Below are 11,192 nucleotides of genomic sequence, written 5' to 3'. Positions count from 1 at the left end.
TGACGGCGCTCCGGAGTGGAGTGGGGGGGGCTCAGGGAGGAACAGCAAACAAATGGCTCTGATGGACTTTGTCAACAAACAGAACGTCCACATTTACGCAAAGAAGAAGGGGGGGGGGGGGACTGGGGGTATTGGGGGTCCCTTGGGGGCTCTTCTAAAGACATCCCTTCCTCGCTGGAAGTCGAAGCTGTCTGCACAGATACGCTTGTCTGACTTAGTAGACTCCGGCGTCCAACAAATGTCCCGCAATACTCATTACTGCTCATCGTACTAACGGGTGCCAGTCACTCAGAGAGCCCCGAGCCGTTTCTTGAGCTGTGTCCCTCGACGCGCTGGCTGATGACAGTCGGGCTGACTCGGGCAAAGAGTAATAGTAGTCTATACGGGTTGGTGGAATTGGAATAAATAGACAATGCTGATGTCAGTCAAGCATGGCGGTGCTAGTAAGTAAGTACTGAAGCATAAATGATTACATAAACATAAATGATTCTTAAGTAGCACGTTAGTTGACCACATTGTGGTGTCTCCACATGTTAGGTTGTGTTAGATACCTCAGTGTTACAATGTTGTCTTGTACTGCATAGATCATAATTTAGAGCAAAACACCCTGACATGGACTGTGTTACACTTCCAAGGGACAAGAAAGTGCCACTGCTGAGCTTTATAGTTCAACCTCACCATCATCAAAACTCTATTAACTTCAAAGTGTACACTACAATACACTCTTTCCTAAATGATCAAGAATCCAGTGCATGAGCCGAATAACAACACCACGCCAAATTTCTTACACTTCCCCTTTTAACTCACCATGAGTCCAAAAATACAGCTGTCAGGCTGAAGGCAGGGTTTTAAGATGTGATGTCACTGAGGTTGAGCAGAGACAGGCAGTTAGAATATGAGAAGGGGTCCTAGGAGATACAGGACAGTAGCAAGCGTATTTATCTGTAGTAAGTCGATCATGCAAGAAGAATGAGTGTGTCAGCGCCTTTGATGCCCACCCTCCCTTTACTTTGCAGATCAGTATCCTGTTACGCTGTATGAATGGAATGACCATAGCATGAAATTATATATATTTTTCCATTACGCCATCACAGAGACAAGGCAAAGAAACACGCGAATAAAAAGTGCACAACATTTACATAACAGTATACTTTATATATCTTTTCTATCATAGAAATTCCAACAGGTTTTAAATTAGGTTGACAACAATCAACGACAAAATAAAACTATAACATAATGACAACGTGAACACTGACAGCAAACCCCCAAAAAAGCCAGCAACGTTAAAAAAAACCCAAAGAAACCGAAACAAAACACTGATGGTTTTTGCGAGTCTCTTTGACGGACATCTGCTTTGGGAGAAGGCGGCACACAGCACTCGCCGATATAAATGGAAAACACAACACGGCCATTGTTGGCCCCCGTCTCGTGGTCTCCGAACAGAGCCCCTGTATACACATCGCCTCGGGGCCGAGGAAGCCCAATGACATCAAGTGTATTCAGTTCACAAGGAGGCATGCGTGGAGAGAAATGTGAGTCGTCCCCTCCGTCTCGGGGGGAGGATCCTCCTTCAGGGGTCTTTACTGTACAGCAGCAGCAGCGTGGCTGGTTGCTTGGATCCCTGTGACCACTATCTGTGCCTTTATACGTAACAAAGTGAATTGTGGGGGTAAAAAAACGTCACTCAAACTGATGAATTCTGACAGCGGTGGAAATGGAGAGAGCTGGACGGAGACAAGGGTGGGAAAATGTTCCTTTTAGCGAGTTTGTATTATTATAATGGCAAGGAAAGAAATTTATATTGGACAAAAGAAGAATACATCGGATGGACGCGATTCAACTAAAACAAACGTATGAATACATAAATTATAACACGGTAATATATATTGGTGAGTTAGTCAAAGTATTAACATATAGTGTAACTTCTATAAATACATTTCAAAAATAAATGTTTGTTTTCTATCGTTTAATTTTATGATACAATCAAACAAACGCATTTCAAACCCGCTTGCTATGCTTCAGATATGGCATTTAATCGCACAGTAAGGCCTTTTTAATCTCGGTGTCCAAGATGATGCAATAACTATAAACTTCATAGAGACGAGAGCCGCACACCGTGATCCATGTATAACAGCTCTAAACCACTTGCCTTTTGAAATTACAGTGACGTATCATCCTGCACCTTTAAACTAGTAAAACACTGACTCAAATGTTATGTTTGCGTTAGCACTGATGACGGATGATTGCGTCGTAGGATGGAAAGAAATTGCATATCTGTTTGTGTCAAAAATGGGGCAGATTACGCCCCATTTTGTTTCTCAGAAATACATTGCATATACATATTTGCTTGGGGCTTCGACCGGTCCGGAGCCGCCGGGCTGACGGTCTCAGTGTCACTGAGAAATGAGGCACTTTTTAGTCAGTCATCCCATCCGAATATCCGGCCGGTCATCTGGTAGAACTTCATGTTGAAGGGCCGGTAGAAGTCCCGTAGCCTCTGCACCACCTCGGGGTTAATGTTGGGGTGGGTCCGTCCTTTGGTTTTCCCGAGGCAGTGCGGCTTACTGCTGCCCTCGGCCTTCTTCAGACAGGGGAAGCCCTTGGTCTGGTTGAAGTAAAAGTGTTTGTCCGTGATGATCCTCTTGAGTCCCAGGAAGTCCTGCACGCGGCCCAGCTCCCCGGCCGGGTCGGTGATGAGCCGCTCGCCGCTCACAAACAGGATCTGGCCCATGGGGAAGTACTGCAGCCAGTTGTCCAGGTGCTTGGCGTAGATCCCTATCTGGATGGCGCTCCACGAGGTGTCGATGAGGCCCGTGGTTCTGTTCTTGAAGGTGAGGCTCTCGAAGGAGGGGATGTCGGGCTTCTTGGACAGGGTCTGGGTGTAGTCGGAGATGGCCCTGGTGACGGGGTCCCGCACCACCACGATCAGCTTGGTGTCCCGGGACATGGCGGAGATCCGAGCCGGGGCCTCTCGGGTCACAAAGTAGCTGGGGGTCTTCTCCATGGTGATCTGGCCCTCCAGGGTCTTGGGCATCAGCTCTCTGCAGAGAGGAGGAGAGGAGGAGGGAATGAGAGTACTGTTTCATTGATTCGTTGTAATATAGATATCTCGGCTCAATGAATGATCATCATTCAGCCTGAAATGTATCATCCGTTCAAGAATGACATTAATGATATTTATTGGGTGTCAGAATTTCTGAACCCCATGAAGTTCTAGTAGATATAAGCCAACACTGTGTTCCAGTGTGTCATTTGTGTGTAGAGTCTTGCTGCTCTTTCTTCTGCTGAGGGCGTAAATGGACCATCCAGATGCCACCATAAGTGGTGCTTAATGTAGCCCAAGGGCTCTTGGAGGGATGGACGTCCCCTGGGTGTGATTGAAAGTGAGTATTTCTCACTCTTCAATCTGTCTCAATGCCCACTGTGGGAAGGAATTCCTCCATCGCCAGTTGTAAAACACCCATAAGACACATGAGTTGAACACCTTATATAGTATATAATAGACAATGTCAAATTGTCAACACCACCACTTCACTCCATTGTGTATCAGAGCAAAATAACAGTGTTTTTATATTTTGTACTATTCTACTACTCTTGGACTATATCTATAGTTGAGGATATTATTTGGAAAGTCTGTATTTGTGCTGAAATAGCTCCCGCATATCTGGCAGGCAAAGGCAGTACGCGAAAAGCTCAAAAAAGGGAGAAAAACCAAGGAATTATTTTGTATTAGTTATATTTTAAAACAGCCAGTCATTGTAGACTACCACTCGTGGAATAAGGAATTTAAAAGAGATTATGGAGTTATTTGACTCAGAAGTGACATTGGGTAATGGCAGCGAGGGATGTTCAGAACAAGTTAAACTTCTAGCTCAATAACATCCACGGCTAAGAAAGAAGGTAAGAAAAATAGTCTGAAAACTTTGATTTGCAAGGCAAGCAGGGAAGTTTTGGGGTTGTTATGTACAATTAAAAATGTGAACATGCATGCTGCACTGTTGTGCGGTGGACCTGCAGCGAATTTCGGAATTAATAGGCTCGATAGGCTTAATAGGTCTGTGTTTCTTTAATATCGAGGATTTCTTTCTTTTTGCAAAGAATAAAGTGCAATAGGCATTAGCCTAAATAGTAGGCTAAATAGTAGCATGTTGAAATGGTGCCAAATTGCGTTTTTTAATACAATGATAAAATTGTACAGCCTAGTCAGGTAAGGTCAGGTTTGCCGATGTGCTTTTATTCAGGCTATTTATTTCTTTTTGTCCCTGTGCATCGATCGGAGACAGACTTCACTGATGATATTCTGGGGATACAACATAGCCAATAGGCTATCCTACTAGGGACTTTAGCCTTTAAATATCTTTGCTGCATTGGATCAGTTTCCTTTAAAGAACAGGCAAGCGCTTTCTAGCCTCGCGTCAGCAGCGCCTTAAATTACCTATAGACCTAAAAACAACCGGCGGATGGCAGACGGGTGCGGTTTTGAAAATTGGTCCAAAAACTTGGTGCGGATGGATGGCGGACGGATGATTTGTTTTGTGATGCGGTTGCGGATGAAATAATAGCCCATCCGCGCATCTCTAGTACATAATGGCAGGCTAGAATTAGCAAATAGCTATATAAAAAATACTTTTACACAAGAAACCTAGACAACACGTGAAACTGCAGGAAATGAATCCCTTGCCCATAAATCCAATCTGAAATATTTACCGTGGAAAGAAAAAACCTTAATATGGCGCGGGCGTGTTCTTATTTTATTTTGTCATTGTATAACAGCAAGAAGCAAGAGAATCCAGTCGGCCATGCCACCTCCCTCCACTCACTCTCTATGGCTCATCACAGGTGCTGGCTGTCACAGGACAGTGACCTGAACCAAAGTGGGTAAAAGCTTGTGATGAATGATTAAACACTTATTCTCTCTCTCTCTCTCTCTCTCTCTCTCTCTCTCTCTCTCTCTCTCTCTCTCTCTCTCTCTCTCTCTCTCTCTCTCTCTCCCTCTCTCTGTCTCTCTGCCATTTAGAGCCTCTACAGACTACAAGTTTAAAATTCACCAAAGTACAGAATGCAAGTCTCAATTATTCATCTTCATCTTGGCTGGAGTCGCTCCAAAGCCCGAAGTGGCGCAGACAAAGTGGCCAGGGCTACTCCCTGGGTAGACACCGGGTCGGGCTACTCCCTGGATACAGGGCCTTGAACTGCTTTTTCCAGAAGTGTGGGGCAAAGGGTTTAACACTATATTTTAGAGTAGTTAGAAAAAAATCTCACTACCCTATTCTTTCCTTCCTTTCTTTTTGTTTGGGCAACCATTTTTTTCTGCATTGCTAACAGACTGGTAAACAACCATGCTCCGTTTGGCATGCACACAGCTAAATGAGACAGGCACAATGGAGGTAGTTGCTGATCCCAGTTTACACACACACACACACACACACACACACTCACACACACACACACACACACACTCACACACTCACACACTCACACACACACACACACACACACACACACACACACACACAGGGAGCTCTACACGGTGAACTACACCAGCTGTCACTCTCCATGTAATGGCTGGTCTCACCCATAGTGCTAACACTTGAATCTACTTCAACAGAAAAACAAACACACAAACCAATGTCCTGCAGATCAAGTTTGAAAAGACACCAACACAAAATAGTCATCAGAGTGATTGGTTTGGTACAGTAGGTAATGCTGTAAAAAACAACAACAAATAATCAAGTGATTCAAAATAACAAAAAGGGTTAGCGTTAACCCTAATAATGCATACAAATACCTAAATTAACATGAACTGTTAACTGTCAACTGTAGTTAATTACAAGTTATATGTTTTTTTACTGTTTTAACTAATGCTAATTAACGGTTCATTATTGTACCCTTATTGTGAAGTGTTCCCATCCCACCGGAGACCACAAGGTCACCTCAGAGGACGGCGACACAGCGAGGAAGGAAGTGTTTCGACGAGGAGGAAACAAGCAACACAGGCGCACTCTAGTCATCACTTCTTTCCTCCTGCAACATTGGCTAGTCGATACATCATTGACCCCCGCATCCACTCAGAAAACTCTAGCCCAAGGGACTCCAGCAAGGTCCACTGCCACCCTCTTCTCTCCTATTAGACCACGTCATTGTTGAATGATTGATTCTGATTGGTTAATAACGTTCCAAGGGTGCACATTCTTTTTCAACCACGGAAAACCTCGGCCAAATGAATTCTCTACCAATCCAACATCAAAACCTACGGTCAAACACGCCTATCGGCCACATATTTCCTTGACAACGCGAAAACAATATGCTCAATGCACTGGAAGAATAACAGAATTTCAGCTGTTTTACTGGGACAAGCAGAATTAACACTATTGTTACATAATGCCCTGTACTTTAAACCTAAAGAGCTATGAGGACATACACCTCATCTGCAAACGTGACATAAAAAACAAGTGGTCAAGCTGTATTCAATCCAAGGCCATGTGTAAGAGTGCATTATTGGATTAGAGAAACTAAGCCGATTGGTCAATTAAAACAAAAGGCTGCGGGTCAGGAGACAGATCATTGATCGCTGATGGATCACCGATGGCGGTAGCTGTCTTTCGCGTGTCTCGCTGCGTGCTGACGACATGCCAGGCGCTAACCACAGGGGGAATGCAGAGCAAGGACAGCAGATGCTGCTGTAGGATGAAAGAAAAAAGTTGGGCTTTCTCTTCATCATGAAAGAAACATGAGTTTGTTTCTAAAGGTAACATTCATATTTAATAACCTGCGACTTGCTTGTGGTGTTGTCAATGCACCACACTGGTTTAGTGTTGCAAAGGCACTTTCACTATGAACTGCAATAGAGGTTAGATTGTGTGTAAGTGTGTGTGTGGGTGTGGGTGTGAGCGACGGTGAGAGAGAGAGAATGTATGTGTGTGCGTGTGAGTGTGTGAGTGTGTTTACGTAGGAGGGGCCTGGTGGCCAGAATGAACCTATCACTGTTTGGATACATTGAGGAAGTAACTGAGCCATGATGTTGGTAAAGGAAACTTTAATTACTTTTCAAAGAATGTTTTCATGACCCTTAGTACTTTGCACATGTGCAGCATTAGTCCCGGTTGATGTTTTGATATTAAATGTACACAGCATTCGCAAATGTTTGGCAAGAAAAATGAGTTTCGTCTGTATATGGATAGATCCTACTGTTTGTATAGCTTTTGAGGACAAAATTCAAATTATAACAATATTGAATGCTTAAGACAAGCACACTGCAGGGAGGGGATGAGATGCTCGGGTTAAACCGTGACTTCATTGCAGTACAGTTCTCCTATTGGCTAATGCCAGGTCGGCCCTGGCAACGGATCGAGGGGAAGCAAAACGGAGGAGGTTTTCGCTGTAAACATTAAAACATTTCTTTTTTCCATTCTCCCGCAAAACAGCATGTGGCGTGCTCTCAAATTAAACTTTATCGGCAGGATAGGTGATGTAAGAGACGACAAAGTCTTTCCAAGTGCCTCAAGATTTACTGCCGGTTCCCAGCGGCCGGCTTTGATGGCGTCTCCGGGATGGTAAAATATGACTCTCCGGAGGCAGCAGATGCGAGGACTAGAGAGAAGCGGGACTCGAGTCGAGGAACTGCACTCAGATTCAAACGTACTAAACCAAAGACCCACAGCAAATCCACCCTAGACCTACTTTAAAAATTATTGACCAAAAAAAAAGAAAAGTTTTTGCCTTCAATTTAGCATAAAACGGAAAAAACTGAAAATTAATTAAGGTGACAAGGGAATGTATGACACAGCAAAGGAACCGGCCAACGGACGAGACGATGATCTACGGGTATCCGACAGGAGACGGTGAATCCATCAGGACTTGGGCAACACTCCCGTGGCACTATCTCAGCGTGCCAGGGGCTTATAGGAGTGACTCTATGCCCCCGTTAACACACACATCCTAAGGGACACGGCAGTGGAGTGGCTGTACCGACTCAATATGTCCTTTGTGTGCCAGCCTATAAAGTGACCACTTTAAGACCATGATGCATCACTGCATCTCACTTGCCAACTGTGTACGTTTCTGACTCGAAATATAAAACCCCCCAAAAAAAACCACCTCATATTCCACGGCCTCTGCCCTGTCACACGCCGAGAGCACGAGCGCCCGTGCCTCGCTCTCCTCAAAGTTTTAACATGGAAACCTACTGTAAGTTCCCCTTCCATAGGGATGGCCTAGGACTGAGGGCCAATTTGAAGGGCCATGAAACACGAATTACGGCCACGAGGAAAGAAAACAAATCGAAAGACTTACAAGCGATCGGCTCCGAACCGTGGCCTGCCTGTTAGCCTAACTAGAGGCTTGGCAGAAGGCCACCACCTGCCAACGGACAGGAATTGTTAAAATTCAGAGGCAAGTGGGCATGAGGGCTGACCGGGGCCTACACACTCCACCCCCCCCCCTCACCCCCACCCCCACCCCCAACCAGCAAGCCTTTGATTCATTGGAAGCCGTCCGGTGGGGAGTCAGGCCGGACATAAATATGCTCCCGCAGTGTTCCCCCCCCCCGCCACCAGATAATAATCTTGTAATTGACTGGATATTTCTGCTGCTGGCGAGAGGAACGCGCGGATCAGCACGGCCCTCGTTGGCTCTGGCTCAGCAGACATTTTCCAGGTCAGTGCACGCGGGCGGAGGTCAGAGAGAGAGAGAGAGAGAGAGAGAGAGAGAGAGAGAGAGAGAGAGAGAGCGCGAGAGAGAGCGCGAGAGAGAGGCAGTGATTTAGAGGAATGGCTTCTGTATGGTAAAGGGAAGGCCTACTCCTCTGGGGGTTTTACGGCCCCTGTCGCTGCCGCTTGGAACAACACAACACCCTCCGCCTTTTTCTTCCACCAACTGCCCTGCGGGCTACAATCGCTGGGGGCGATGTGTTGCACTATGGGACACTAGCAGACTTTAGATGAATCATCTAAAGTCGAATACGGGTGTAATGAAACAGGAAACGAGGCGTCACTCCGTCCTGTTCATGGGTTCGGTTTTCGTTTTCCTCCCCCCAGAAGTTCCGCTATAGCACACAGGACGGTAGGTACGGCTGGAACCGAGATTACCTCCCTTTTAATCACCCCGACTTTAGTGTGCACAGGAGTAGAAAGGCAGGTCTTAGTAGGAGTAGAGAACCGCTCCAGGCTGACACGGTCGCTTGGTGAGAGGTCTGGTTCGCTGGAGCTCATAGATTACCGGGGAGAGCTTCCAGTGGTCATGCACTACACTCTCACTTCCGTGCACCCGTGTCCCCTCGCTCACCTCCGACCGCCTCAGCATTAAGTCCTCACGGCTCAGACCTCCAGTGTATTACGTCTTGCCTGCCTGCTGATCCACCCCCGCCTTACCCCCCCTCCCCCCCCCCCCCCCCCACACACACAAAATTTCTCATCCAGCGGCACATACTTTGGTCCGCGCTCTTCATCTGGAACACTATTCCCCACCACTACTCTGGACAGCGGGTCAATCGTGGATGAACGCTGTCAGTTGTTATGGCTTTGATCACGTACAATAGCTTGGACGGCAGGCTGAGAATCGACTGCTTTTGTACAGGGCAGGAATGCTGTAATATAGGACAGCAGAAGGCTTGAGTGGAGGAGGAACGGCGATTTCATACTCCTGTCGGACATAAGCCGTACTTTACATCAAACCAGATATTGCGCCGCTGACAAGTTTACAGAAATAAGGAGCCGGAACCGTTTTGAGGGATTCAACTGGGAATCCACTATCCCAGTGTGTATTTGCGGCATCCGTGGTGGGAGGGATGCATGGGAACCGTTCTGGATATAGGAAGCAATTTGGAAAGGGACACAATTAGGAGATAAGAGGCTGTCATCCGCAGGACTCCCATGGAAAGACGCCGGCTGGGCCCGGGTCTTCCTCTGGGGAACGTCGAGAGTTTGATAAGGAGTAAGTAGGACCAGACAGGAGCCCTGTGGTTCACAGGGATGTGGGAGGAGGAAGAGGAGGAGGAAGAGGAGGACGAGGAAGGGGGAGAGCGGAGATAACTCAGATTTACAGTGTCGTTGCTGTCAAGAGTGACAAGAACTATGAATGAGTGTCAATTTGGAGAGGGGAGTACGGACGAAAGAATGAAAAAGGCTTCCTGAGAATGAGGAGGGCGATGTATATTTAAACAATGTGATGTTGATGGGTTTTTATAAGCCCGTGACCCAAAGTGCATGAACACATTCAGAACATTAAATAAATGAAAAAGTTTTTAATTTTTGCGATGCCCATGTGATGACGCAGGCATATCATGTCATTATTTGAATCCATCACTGGTAAATCACCCATTCCATACTGTTAATAACCCAACAAACCCAACAAATAACATGTAATAAATGCAAATGTAAATGAACAAATGTCCTGTCACACACACACACACACTTCCCATAGAACAACCATAATGTATCTTCAGTGAAACATTTATAGAGTGAGCTTTGCAGTATGTTCTTATAAATATATCAGCAGTGTTTTAAGTAGACTTTTATCTATTCTCTCAAAGCACAGTTAGTCGTTCATTATTGCATAAAGGGGGGTGGGGGGTAAGGGGGGATAAGACTTATCTTTGCGGCAACCTGCTGGTGAATTATTCAACCTCCCTAACAGTGGCGAGCGAGAGAGAGAGAGAGAGAGAGAGAGAGAGAGAGAGAGAGAGAGAGAGAGAGAGAGAGAGAGAGAGAGAGAGAGAGAGAGAGAGAGAGAGAGAGAGAGAGAGAGAGATTGCGGGACACGTGCAAGCTGCCAGAGTAAGCCCAACACCACTTTAAACATGGACTTGTAGTCACCTTACTTACAGGCCAGGTCCACATACCAGATGAGAGTGCGGAGAAGGGAGTGGAGAGAAAAGGAGATGGAGAGGAGAGGAATGGGTGTGGAGAGAGGAGGAGATGGAGAGGATAGGAGAGGGAGTGGGAGTGAAGAGAAGAGGAGATGGAGAGGAGAGGGACGAAGGGAGTAGAGCAGAGGAGATGGAGAGGAGAGGGGAGGAGTGGGAGTGGAGAGAAGAGGAGTGGGAGTGGAGAGGAGAGGGGAGGAAGGGATGGAAAAGGAGAGGGGGGGAAAGGGGAAAGGGAGAGAAGGAGAGAAGGGTAGAGAGAGAAAAGTGGTCAAAATATCGGAAGACAAATGCATAACAAAAAAAGGCTACCACTTGCTCTCGCATTTTC

The 11,192-nt window shown here is 46.2% G+C and overlaps 1 protein-coding gene across 1 annotated transcript in view; it reads right to left on the bottom strand.

Annotated features, from left to right (window-relative positions):
* Positions 1 to 1,581: 1,581 nt before the first annotated feature.
* Positions 1,582 to 11,192, bottom strand: part of LOC311367195 (heparan sulfate glucosamine 3-O-sulfotransferase 3A1-like) — a 30,698-nt gene continuing 21,087 nt past the window's right edge. The window contains exon 2 of the mRNA XM_084486035.1: positions 1,582 to 3,041. Coding sequence (XP_084342161.1) covers positions 2,420 to 3,041 — 622 coding nt within the window. The 3' untranslated portion in view covers positions 1,582 to 2,419. The remainder of the gene's footprint in view (positions 3,042 to 11,192) is intronic.

This window comes from Micromesistius poutassou (assembly GCF_964030765.1).
Source record: "Micromesistius poutassou genome assembly, chromosome: 21".
Classification (NCBI taxonomy): Eukaryota; Metazoa; Chordata; class Actinopteri; order Gadiformes; family Gadidae; genus Micromesistius; species Micromesistius poutassou.
This window is presented reverse-complemented; position numbering and strand designations above follow the sequence as displayed.